This window comes from Anabrus simplex, chromosome X (assembly GCF_040414725.1).
Source record: "Anabrus simplex isolate iqAnaSimp1 chromosome X, ASM4041472v1, whole genome shotgun sequence".
Classification (NCBI taxonomy): domain Eukaryota; kingdom Metazoa; phylum Arthropoda; class Insecta; order Orthoptera; family Tettigoniidae; genus Anabrus; species Anabrus simplex.
The window spans coordinates 193652972-193666485 of NC_090279.1; the positions used below are offsets into that span (position 1 = coordinate 193652972).

At 40.0% G+C, this 13514-nt stretch overlaps 1 protein-coding gene across 1 annotated transcript in view; it reads right to left on the reverse strand.

The window, feature by feature from the left end:
* Positions 1-525: 525 nt before the first annotated feature.
* Positions 526-13514, reverse strand: part of LOC137503056 (glucose dehydrogenase [FAD, quinone]-like) — a 29352-nt gene continuing 16363 nt past the window's right edge. Inside the window, exons 3-4 of the mRNA XM_068230473.1 lie at positions 6846-7128; positions 526-2605 (exon numbers count right to left, since the gene is read on the reverse strand). Coding sequence (XP_068086574.1) covers positions 2216-2605; positions 6846-7128 — 673 coding nt within the window. The 3' untranslated portion in view covers positions 526-2215. The remainder of the gene's footprint in view (positions 2606-6845; positions 7129-13514) is intronic.

The following is a 13514-nucleotide window of genomic DNA, read 5'->3' on the forward strand; positions in this document are numbered from 1 at the left end:
CCGGGTCAGGAATGGAATGAATGAAGCCCTCCATCTTGCGGCGAGGATATAAATTGTGCCGGCTGCCGAAGCCTGTCGCACTCCTCTGAAGCAATGATTAATGAAATGAAATGATATTGGAGAGTGTTGCTTGAATGAAAGACGACAGGGAAGACCTCCGCTTTGTCCAGCACAAATCTCACACAGAGTCACCGGGATTTAAACCACGGTATCCAGCTGTGAGAGGCCGGCGCGCTGCCGCCTGAGCCACGGAGGTTTCCTTTGTAATGCATACAGCAGCACTTTTCAGCCTGGTGAGGTCACAAACCCGCTCTACAACAGCGATCACACAGGCGTCCTTGCACTGGAATAGCTAGGAGTTGAGTCGGCAACTTGTCCGTCCACGCCGTTAAGTGGTTATGCATACCTTCCAGGCGTTCTGAATGGTGATACGAACGGACTCGTTTTGTCCCCACCAGATAATATACGTATGAGATAGACCCAAATTAGTTTGGGGGAATAATTCTTAAAAACTGTTATTTCGAAACAAAATTTATTTTCAAAAATTCACAGCGTTTTCTATATTTCTAAATTATCGAACATTATTCACAACCTGTAAAAAATTAAACACGATTATCAGTGAAATAATTTTCACTGTTTTTTCCTTGTTTTACAAATATTCTTCACTTTTTACGCACTTATGAATGAAAACACTTTAATTGAGCCATTGTTCATATCAGAGTGAAAGTAATGTATGTATAATTTGCATTTGTTCTCGTCTAAACGAGGACCAAACACACTTCTTCCAACGTACCACTACGAATTGTTTTCTTGCATCGCAGAAGTCAAGCATGTCAAACAAACATGCATTTTGTGTGTGTGTTTAGCTAGCTACCAACGGTTTACGAGTTTGCTTTGCTATTGACGCACATTAGCGAGTAAGAAACAAACTGAAATGTCTCAAGAGGAAATTATTTCCTACACCACAACACTTGATCATTTGGGATGGCATTGAATAAAATCATTCGAAATTCAGATCAACGGATTACTTGCGGTTGTTTAACAATCAGACACTTCACTATTCATCACACAAATACAGTCAAATATCGATATCTGGTAGGGTTAAAGAATGTTAAAATAACATCAACTTACAGAATATTCTATATATAAAAGTTTTAAACACCCCGAAGGAGAGACTCTATAGTAAATTGATAATGCCCAGCATTGATCATTTCCGTAGACTTGGTGCTCGCAGCAGAACAGTGGCATATAATTGCTGTTAATAAAAAAACCTCGTATCTCCCGTAATCTGAACTTTTCAGAAAGAACAAAAATGTTTGTTTGAAAACAAATATGTGTTTTATCATATTAACTGCCACCTCATCTTAATGTTAGGAGCGGTGACATTAAGAGGTTGTTGACGATCTTTAGTGTTCTTTGCGAGACAAGTAACATGCCACGTTCTCTACCAATAATTAAGAAATCTGGTGCGTTGGTTTTTCTGTTAAGGATACGTGGTGTTTGTTGGGAGACTAACAGTTGCCCAAATCAGCCGCTTTCTGTATTATTAATGGTTCTCGTCGACAGTTTCACTTGTAACACCAGCCGAGTGTTGGCCAGTCACAAGGGGACACTAGCAACAGCTACATGTCGCGGAGATGAGGATGCTTCGCTGGCCATTGGGACTCACTAGACTGAACTACAACAGAAATGAGGATTTTCAGATGGCATTTGCTGTGGCCCCAGTCTCTGAGAAAATGCGAAAAAATCGTTTGCAATAGTATGGCCACGTGATACGCAGAAACGAATCTTCAGTTGCGAGAAGGGCATTAAACTAAAGTCCTGAGGGCCGCAGACTACGAGGGTGACCAAAGAAGCGCTGGTTCGACGCTTTGCGGGAGAACATGCATGTGGCATGTCTCTGCTGAAGATGCACAAGACCACATCAAGTGGAAAAAGAAGTGCAGAATAGTAGACCCTGCAATTGAGCAGGATAAATGCTGAGGCGGAGGAGAAGAAGATGATGATAAAGAACTTTGGTGCGTTGGTTTTTCTGTTGATGATCTATGGTTTTCGTTGACGGTTTCAGTTAAAGACCGGTTGCACCTGATCAAATCAACTACCTTAACTAAATTCAAGATATTTCTTGCGTTGGATTTTCTGTTCAAGTTCTGCGGTGCGCGTGGACCAGTAGTATTTGATCATATTGGTCACCTTCTTGTGTTCTCTTGATGATCTACGGTGTTCGCTGACGATATTGGCTGCAGGACCAGTCGTGTTTGATCATATCGGCCGCCTTCTCTGCTATCATTATGACTGGAGCGTTGGTGTTCCCACTGACGATGAAGGGCATTATGGACGCGTCGACAACCCTGAGCCCCTTCGTGCCGTAGACTCGCAGTCGGGGGTCCACGACGGCCATTGGGTCCCAACTCGGTCCCATTTTGCAGGTGCCCACAGGGTGGTAGATGGTGAGGGTGTGATGCCTAGCCTGGCACGACAGATACTCGTCCGACATGAAGGGAAATTTGGAACAGCCCGGAACAACCATTGGACTAAGCTCAGACTTCAACTTCTGCAGAGCATGCGTCTGACTCAGCTGGTAGCCAAGCTTGGCGCCTTCAACCTGAAAAAAAAGTACGATTATAGCAAACACGGTAACATTTATTTATTTATTTATTTATTTATTTATTTATTTATTTATTTATTTATTTATTTATTTATTTATTTATTTATTTATTTATTTATTTATTTATTTATTTATTTATTTATTTATTTATTTATTTATTTATTTATTTATTTATTTATTTATTTATTTATTTATTTATTTATTTATTTATTTATTTATTTATTTATTTATTTATTTATTTATTTATTTATTTATTTATTTATTTATTTATTTATTTATTTATTTATTTATTTATTTATTTATTTATTTATTTATTTATTTATTTATTTATTTATTTATTTATTTATTTATTTATTTATTTATTTATTTATTTATTTATTTATTTATTTATTTATTTATTTATTTATTTATTTATTTATTTATTTATTTATTTATTTATTTATTTATTTATTTATTTATTTATTTATTTATTTATTTATTTATTTATTTATTTATTTATTTATTTATTTATTTATTTATTTATTTATTTATTTATTTATTTATTTATTTATTTATTTATTTATTTATTTATTTATTTATTTATTTATTTATTTATTTATTTATTTATTTATTTATTTATTTATTTATTTATTTATTTATTTATTTATTTATTTATTTATTTATTTATTTATTTATTTATTTATTTATTTATTTATTTATTTATTTATTTATTTATTTATTTATTTATTTATTTATTTATTTATTTATTTATTTATTTATTTATTTATTTATTTATTTATTTATTTATTTATTTATTTATTTATTTATTTATTTATTTATTTATTTATTTATTTATTTATTTATTTATTTATTTATTTATTTATTTATTTATTTATTTATTTATTTATTTATTTATTTATTTATTTATTTATTTATTTATTTATTTATTTATTTATTTATTTATTTATTTATTTATTTATTTATTTATTTATTTATTAAACGCCATTGTCATAAAGCAGCAGGAATAGATTAAATTAGACCTGAAATGGTGAAAAATAGGGGAAAGTCAGTGATGAAATGGCTTCATAGAGTAATAAGGTTAGCATGGAGTGGGCCTATTAGTAAAGTACCTTCCGATTGGACGAAAGCAGTAATTGCACCTAACTACAAGCAAGAGAACAGGAAAGATAGCTACAACTGTCGAGGTATCTCATTGATCAGTATACCAGGCAAGTTGTTCACTGGCATCTTGGAATGGAGGGTTCAGTCAGTGGTTGAGAAGAAGTTGAATGAAAATCAGAGTGGTTTCAGACCACAGAGGGGTTGTCAAGATCAGATTTTCAGTATTCGGCAGCTAATTGAAGAGTGCTACGAGTGGAATAGACATTTGTGTTTATGGTTCCTAGATCTAGAAAAGGTACGACAGAATACGAGGCAAAAGATGTTCGCCGTACTGGGGGACCATGGTATTAAAAGTAGATTATTAAAATCAATCGAAACATTTATGCTGATAATTGGGCTGCAGTGAGAATTGAAGGTAAAAAGAGCTCTGGGTTCAAGATACTTACAGGGGTTACACTAAGCTGTAATATTCCGCCTTTGTTGTTCGTAGTTTATACGGATCATGTGCTGAAAGGTATTAATCGCCATTGAGAAATTCAGTTGCGTGAAAATGTAGTAAGTAGTCTGGACTATGCTGACGTCTTTGTCTTAATGGCAGATTGTGCCGAAAGCCTGCAGTCTAATATCTTGGAACTTGAAAATACTTGCTATGAGTATGGTATAAAAATAAGCCTTTCGAAGATTAAATGGACGTCAAAAGGTAAGAAATGTAAGAGAATTGCATGTCAGATTGGGGATACAAAGCTGGAACAGGTAGATAATTTCAAGTATTTAATATGTTTTTCTTCCAGGATGATAGTATAGTAAGTGAGATCGAATCAAGGTGCAGTAAAGCTAATGCACTGAGCGTACAGTTGCGATCAGCAGTGTTCTGTAGGAAGGAAGTCAGCTCCCGGACGAAACTATCTTTACATCGGTCTGTTTTCAGACCAACTTTGCTTTACGGGAGTGAAAGCTGGGTGGACTCAGGAGATCATAGAAGTAACGGACATGAAAGTAGCTGCAATGATCACTGGTACAAACAGGTGGGAACAATGACAAAAGGTTACTACGGAATGAGGATATAAAGGCTAAGTTAGGAATGAACTCGATGGATGAAGCTGTACGCATAAACTGGCTTCGGTGGTGGGGTCATGTGACGCGAATGGAGGAGGGTAGGTTACCTAGGAGAATAATGGACCCTGATATTTAGGGTAAGAGAAGTAGAGGGAGACCAAGACGACGATGGCTAGAAGCAGTTTCTAACGATTTAAAGATAAGAGGTAAAGAACTAAATGAGGCCATGGCACCAGTTTTTTTTTAAATTAGTGCATTAATAATATTATATATTTCACTGATGTTTACTATATTTTTATGTACGTATTCCCCACTTTGATATTACATAAACATCCGGGCCCTAGTAATGAAATTCTCAGGCAAATATATAACATTTTTTTGTTTGAGTCTTCAGTCCATAGACCGGCCTGATGCAGCTCTTCACTCCACCGTATCCTCTGTTAACCTTTACATTTCTACGAAACTGCTGATCCTACACATGCTCTAATCTTCTTGTCATGTTAGTATCTTTGTCAACTACCGTTCTTCCCGCCTACACTTCCCTCATAAACCAACTGAACAAGTCCTGCGTGTCTTAAGATGTGTCCTATCATTCTATCTCTTCTTCTCGTCAAATTTAGCCAAATCGATCTCCTCTCACCAATTCGAGATTCGATCTATCGATCTCACCTTCATCATTGTTCTGTAACACCACATTTCAAAAGTTTCTATTGTCTTCCTTTTTGAGATAGTTCTCGTTCATGATTCACTTCCGTACAATGTCACGCTGTAGACAAAAACGTCTTTCTAACTCCTATATTAATGTTCGAAGTGAGCAAATTTGTTTTCTTAATAAAGGCCTTTCTTGCTTGTGCTAGTCTGCATTTTATGTCCTCTTACTTCTGCCATCGTTAGTTATTTTACTGTCCAAGTGACAGTATTCATCTACTTCCTTTAGATTTAATTTCCTAATCCAATATTTCCTGCATCAGCTGACTTCGTTCAAATGCATTCCATTACTTTCATTTTGGACTTATTTATTTTCATCTTGTACTCCTTACCCAAGACTTCGTCTACACCATACAGCAGACTCAGATAAAATAACAATATCATCAGCAAATCTCAGGGTTTTGATTTCCTCTCTTTGGATTGTGTTTCCATTTCAAAATTCCTCTTTCATTTCCTTTACTGCCTGTAATAATATTTTTTTAAATGCGAGGGAAAACTGCAACTTTGGCTCACTTTTGTCTGGATTGCTCCTTCTTTTTCAAAGCCTTCGATTCTTATCACTTCAGACTGATTTTTATACAGATTGTAGATAATTCTTCATTCTCGGTATCTGATCCTGATGACCTTCAGAATCTCAAATACCTTAGTCCAATGCACTTTATCAAATTCCTTTTCTGTTAACATAAAATGATGAAATGTCTAGTGTAGTGCTATGTTCATAAGTAAATTAAAAATAAATAAATAAATAAATAAATAAATAAATAAATACAAATTAAATCTACTAATGTTGCCATTGATGCTTTCGCGGCCCGTACTTATGGATATGATACTGTATAAGCTTTTGGGCTTATGCCGTGTCAAGAAAATAAGGTGAAATTCTTTACGTTACGTTTCGCAGAGAACTGTGCTCTGCGTCATCCAAATTCGATCGCTCCTCATCGCCAGATGTTTCATTCCAGGCTTGTGTCAGTGTCATATGTTATGTACGCATGTTGTGTGAGCCTTTAGACTGATTCTGATGCTTCGGTCAGCTCCCGCTTCGAACGCTATCGTTGTGCCACGTCCGGGGGCCATCTGGTGACGGATGAACGTACCATTTCCACTTCTATTATAACGTTTAAATTTCAAAAATGTCACTGTTTAAGAAGCCTTTCTCGTGGACAGTCGAGATTTTCTTCTGCCTAGCACAGTTCTCTGCGAAAAGTAAAGAATTTCAACTTATTTTCTTGACACGGCATAAGCCTATACAGTATCATGTCTAAAATCGACCAATTTTCTCCCTCGATTTTATCATAATTAAATCCTCGCCCTCTTGTTGAGACTTAGAAATGCAGCTTTTGAAATTAGCCGCCTGCCCCTTAAGACTACTTACCAGCACTTGGAGATCTCGCTTGTCTTGGAAGTAGTTGGGCACGATGCTAGGCGGTATGTTGGGGTCTCTGCTGACCAGTTTCAGTCTGCCCCTACTCCTCGGTCGTAGCAAGAGGGGTACTATCGTGTAGCTGTCTTTATAGAGCAGAGATTCGAACATGGAAGCGTAGTACTCATCCGTCAACCCACAGTCTCGTTTACCGAACAGTCCACCGTCCGTATTGTCAGCGTACGCCGTCATGAACAGCTGAATATCTGGCCAATCCTCTGAGGCGTTTGCATACCTGAAATTAAATAATGATTATTAATAATAAAATCATAATTAATGAATTAATTAGCAAGCGAACATCTGGAAAAAAGAGACTATCTATTTTGATTTATACACTGACTGACAGAGCAAATGCAACACCAAGAAGGAGTGGTCAGAACTTTATGCCAATTGCAGGGTAGACTGACGTCACTGAGGTATGCTCATGATGTGAAATGCGCCGCTGTGCTGCGCACGTAGCGAACGATAAATGGGACACGGCGTTGGCGAATGGCCCACTTCGTACCGTGATTTCTCAGCCGACAGTCATTGTAGAACGTGTTGTCGTGTGCCACAGGACACGTGTATAGCTAAGAATGCCAGGCCGCCGTCAACGGAGGCATTTCCAGCAGATAGACGACTTTACGAGGGGTATGGTGATCGGGCTGAGAAGGGCAGGTTGGTCGCTTCGTCAAATCGCAGCCGATACCCATAGGGATGTGTCCACGGTGCAGCGCCTGTGGCGAAGATGGTTGGCGCAGGGACATGTGGCACGTGCGAGGGGTCCAGGCGCAGCCCGAGTGACGTCAGCACGCGAGGATCGGCGCATCCGCCGCCAAGCGGTGGCAGCCCCGCACGCCACGTCAACCGCCATTCTTCAGCATGTGCAAGACACCCTGGCTGTTCCAATATCGACCAGAACAATTTCCCGTCGATTGGTTGAAGGAGGCCTGCACTCCCGGCGGCCGCTCAGAAGACTACCATTGACTCCACAGCATAGACGTGCACGCCTGGCATGGTGCCGGGCTAGAGCGACTTGGATGATAGAATGGCGGAACGTCGTGTTCTCCGATGAATCACGCTTCTGTTCTGTCAGTGATAGTCACCGCAGACGAGTGTGGCGTCGGCGTGGAGAAAGGTCAAATCCGGCAGTAATTGTGGAGCGCTCTACCGCTAGACAACGCGGCATCATGGTTTTGGGCGCTATTGCGTATGATTCCACGTCACCTCTAGTGCGTATTCAAGGCACGTTAAATGCCCACCGCTACGTGCAGCATGTGCTGCGGCCGGAAGCACTCCCGTACCTTCAGGGGCTGCCCAATGCTCCGTTTCAGCAGGATAATGCCCGCCCACACACTGCTCGCATCTCCCAACAGGCTCTACGAGGTGTACAGATGCTTCCGTGACCAGCGTACTCTCCGGATCTCTCACCAATCGAACACGTGTGGGATCTCATTGGACGCCGTTTGCAAACTCTGCCCCAGCCTCGTACGGACGACCAACTGTGGCAAATGGTTGACAGAGAATGGAGAACCATCCCTCAGGACACCATCCGCACTCTTATTGACTCTGTACCTCGACGTGTTTCTGCGTGCATCGCCGCTCGCGGTGGTCCTACATCCTACTGAGTCGATGCCGTGCGCATTGTGTAACCTGCATATCGGTTTGAAATAAACATCAATTATTCGTCCGTGCCGTCTCTGTTTTTTCCCCAACTTTCATCCCTTTCGAACCACTCCTTCTTGGTGTTGCATTTGCTCTGTCAGTCAGTGTATGTGAATGAAATAGCAGAATGCGAAGTGATTTAAACCAGACATCATCACGTACTTGCTCTAGGGAGGCGGTGTTACTTGCTCCGCACGGGACGGGTGTTTGTCACGTGACAAGAGAGCAGTAGTCAGGCGGGTTGCATAACGTGGCCGTACTGTACTTGCGTCACTGGCCTTCAGCACATACAGTATTACGTCATGCACTTCCTCTACTTGCTCGCTAAGCTGCTCTCGTTCATCGAGAGCGGGGAGCAAACTGGCTCCGAAGGCATTTCGCTCTCTATTGAAGATGCCTGATTTAAAGCATCTGTCCCGTAATACAGGGTCTCTCATATAAATTCAAACCGAACGCACAGTGTTTGTACTCTGAGCTACGACAGCTGCCTCAGCCCAACTTAAGGCTACGTCACGCGCGGGCGCCCTGCTTTAAGCGTGTATACAATCTTATATGAAATCTTATCTTATAAAAGGTGCTGAAAGTGTCGTCCTTTCTGCATTGTATCTGGTAACCACATTCTGGCCTCCGCGAGTGAGTTCTGCCGCTGGAATGTTTCTGATTTCACTCGTAATGTTTTCTTTCAGTTTCTCCAATATGTGAGGATTTGTTCGATACATTTTTTTTCTTTCAGTTTACCCCCACAAGTAAGAATCACACACTGTTAGATCTGGAGAACGAGGAGTAAATAGACCAGTACTGATCACTTTCGAGATTGTAAGAAGGGATCTTCTGCTGTGTGAGCAGGCGCTGAATCTTGTTGAAACCACCAACATGATTTTTCTTCTTCTGTTAACTGATGGAAGACTGGCGTCAAAATATCAACTTAGTATCTCTCTGCATTTACTGTCGCCTCGATGAAAATAGACCCAGTCATTCGTCTAACATTAACAGCTCACCAACCACCGATCTTCCTATCATAATGAGGACCTTCATAAACACCATTAGTGAAAGTTATGACTGTTCGCACGACCGTTAAGATGAGACCAAAACTTTTAAATACAAAAATACGGTGCATATCATGGAGAGAAGGAAAATATCAATCCTAGGATTGAGTGAAACTGAATGGAAAGGTAAAGGGAAGAAGGAGTTGAGGAAAAACTATACCCTCTACTGGAATGGTAACAACAGGGAGATGAGAAATGGAGTAGGACTGATATTGTCTAAAGAGTTAGGTGGTATTACAGAGATCAAGTACATCAATGAGAGGATAATAAAGGCAACAGTTCACCTTGGGAAAGGGAAGCTGACACTGGTGCAAGTGTATGCCCCTCAGACTAGCTGCAATCAAGATGAAAAGAACAAGTTTCTCGAAGACCTAGAAGAGACCGTCAGAGAAGAGAGGGTAATCATCGGGGACCTCAACGCACACCTCGGGACAGACAGGAATGGCTATAAGAAGGTGATGGGACCACATGGATATGGGAGAAGGAATTCAGAAGGGGAACATCTCTTGGACTTCTGCATAAGAACCTGTTTGGTAGTAAAAAGCAGTTGGTTCAACAAAAGAGTCACAAGATTACCCGTTACAGCTGGGATGGAAAGAGCAAGACGGTCATTGACTATGTCATTACAGATAAAGAAAGAAGTAAACTGATGTCAAGGTGATTCCAAGTGATGTCCTCAATAGCGACCATCGGTTATTAATAGCGGATCTGAAATACATTAATGTACCAAAAATAACAACCAGGAAATTACCTAAATCATTCACAGTAATTGCCTGCCGTGAGTGGAACCTCCTTCCCGAAAATATCAGGGGGTTAAGCGCTATTCACACTTTCAAGGAAGCACTTTGGAGACATTTTATGCACCAGTAAGGATCATCTGTAAACTTGATGCTGCTACTTACAACCATTCTATTGTTATGGGTGTCCTGGTAGAGAGTCTAAAATTTTTATCCGATTTGTCTTTAAAATCAAATGTTATGTACTGCCTTTTTTTTTTTTTTTACATGTAGGATATTAGTTTTAAGAATTTATCCCTTTTTATGTCTGATTTATTTAATCTTAATTTAATCTTAACTTAATCTTAATTTATTAATTTAATCTTAATTCATTTAATCTTAATGTAATCTCACCATTCTTGTATTATTATTAATTTAATTTGTATTAGACGTAGTTATTGTAATACAATGCAACATATGTATATTTCAGTTCCTGGTTAGATGGAAGAGAAGGCCTGAAGGCCTTAATCTTGCCAGGTAAAATAAAACATTACTTACTACTACTAAGATTAAGGTGTGGGAACTACAAGAGATTGGAAAAAGGACTGACTATCAGGACCGTATAAGAGGACAACTGCCTACAGAAGAAGTGGAGAGTTGTGAGATAGAGTGGACAAGATATAAAAACACCGTTGTAAAGGAAGCAATAGAGTTTTGCGGGGAGACATGTGCGAGAGTAAGGGAAAAAGAGACACCCTGGTGGAATTAAAGAGTAAGATCCTCAATAAAGGAAAGGAACGTAGCACAAAAAGAACGAGATAGAGAGAAATCCAAGCTAGAACAGATAAGGGACGAGGGGAAGATCAGAGACCTCAAGCAAGTTTACCGGGACAAGAAATTGAGAGTTAAAAGAGTAGTAGAAGAGGAGAAGATAAAGTGCTGGGAGAAATTTACTCAAAAACTGAAGGAAGACAACAGAGGCAATATGAAACTACTGTTCAGCGTGATCAAAAACAAAAGGAATTCAGTTGAAACAATCAAAGCAATTGAGGATCCTAATGGAAACCTGACCAGGAAAGAAGAGGACATCAGAGAGGTTCTGAGGAATCATTTTGATCACCTTTTGAACAGGGCAGAAGCAGATCAGAGAACAAAAGAATCAGCTGTTGAACCCTGCAGAGAGGAACCTCCCATTACATGGGCAGGAACAGATGCAGCCCTTAAGAAGATTCCGCAAGGGAAATCTCCAGAAATCGATGAAGTCAGCACGGACATGATTAAAGCAGCAGGAGTCCAGGATTTACATTGGCTACACAGAGTGCTCAATGCAGTTTGGAAAGATGGCAAGATACCTACTGATTGGAGCAAGGGTGTCATTATCCCCCTGTTTAAGAAAGAAAATCGCCGAAAATGCTCCAACTACCGGGGAATAACACTCCTTTCTCACCGAGCTCGATAGCTGCAGTCGCTTAAGTGCGGCCAGTATCCAGTATTCGGGAGATAGTAGGTTCGAACCCCACTGTCGGCAGCCCTGAAGATGGTTTTCCGTGGTTTCCCATTTTCACACCAGGCAAATGCTGGGGCTGTACCTTAATTAAGGCCACGGCCGCTTCCTTACCCACTCCTAGCCCTTTCCTGTCCCATCGTCGCCATAAGACCTATCTGTGTCGGTGCGACGTAACGCAAAAAACCCTCCTTTCTCACGGGCTTAAGATTCTTGAGAAAATCTTAGAGAGCAGATTGCGAGTCATCTTAAAGCTACAGTTTGAAGAGGAACAGTATGGCTTCAGGCCTAACAGGTCCACAATAGACCTAATCTTCAGTGTCCGTATGTTAATGGAAAAATATTGGGAAAAAGGCAAAGATCTGTTTATGGTTTTCCTTGACATTGAGAAGGCATATGGCAGCATTACAAGAGAGAAGGTATGGGAATGCCTGATAAAAAGAAATGTGCTAGAGGGACTGGTGTGGAAAGTTCAGATGCTTTATGAGTACTGTACCAGGTGTGTGCGATTGGGTGACGGATATTCATCCTGGTTCAAGACCGAAAGTGGAGTCCAGACAAGGCAGTGCACTATCCCCATTATTGTTTATCACCATTATGGATGACATAATGAAGAACATCAAGAAAACCTCTGGTAAACTAAATGCAGTGGGGAGAAAGGAAGGAAGAAGTACAGTCGATACTCAAGGAATGGAAGGTTAAGTTCCAGGAGTTCAATCTCAAGATAAGCGAACTCAAAACAGTAGTGATGGCAATAAACAGAGAGAGACGAGCAGCGAACATCATGCTAGGAAACCATCCACTAGAAAGTGTGGAAAGCTTTACATACCTCAGCAGTGTAACATCTCGAGATACACTGGCTACAAAGGAGGTGGCAAATATAGTGCAGAAGAGCTCTCACTTTTACAAGCAAGCACGAACACTCCTCTGGGATCCCAAAGTACCAACAAAATCAAAACTGTTGATGTTCAGTCAGTACTTCATACCAATCTTAACCTATGATATTGAAACCTGCACCTCACTAAGAAAGACTTCTTAAGGTTGCAGGCATCCGAGATGAAGCTCCTTAGATCCACAATTCTAAAAACTAAACTGGATAAGTTGAGGAATGATGTGGTTAGGAAGGAAGCTGGGATTGAGGCATCGTTGTAAGATTGGGTCAGCATGTCCAGACTGAGGTGGTTTGGGCATGTGATGAGGATGGAGCCAACAAGGACAACATGTGTTAACTTGGAGTGACATGTGGCAGGGAAACAGATGGTGGGAAGACCAAGAACCCACTGGATGGACATCGTAAAGATGGACATTGCAGATCGGGAAAGGACACTGGAGAACGTTATTAACAACAGAACGTATCTCAATAACACAGAATGGAAGAGGCTCGCTAACAGTACCCGGGAAACTGGAGCTTTAAAATGATGATGATGATGGTGATGATGATGATGATGATGAAGCAGTCCCTTGGTCAGTATATATCATTGTTTTAAGGTATTTTATGGGAGGGTGGGGCATTGCGGCTCGGATCCACGGATAGTTTTAAGTTCGTGATCATTGTTCTTCGATGTCTTTTTGAATTCTAATCAGTGGATGGATTCTGGAATTATTTTACCTCTCGTTTTGAATTCTGGTCAGTGGATGAATTTTGGAATTTTAATTGTCACTATATTTCTTCTCACCTCGTACCATTAGGGCCGATGACCTAGATGTTAGT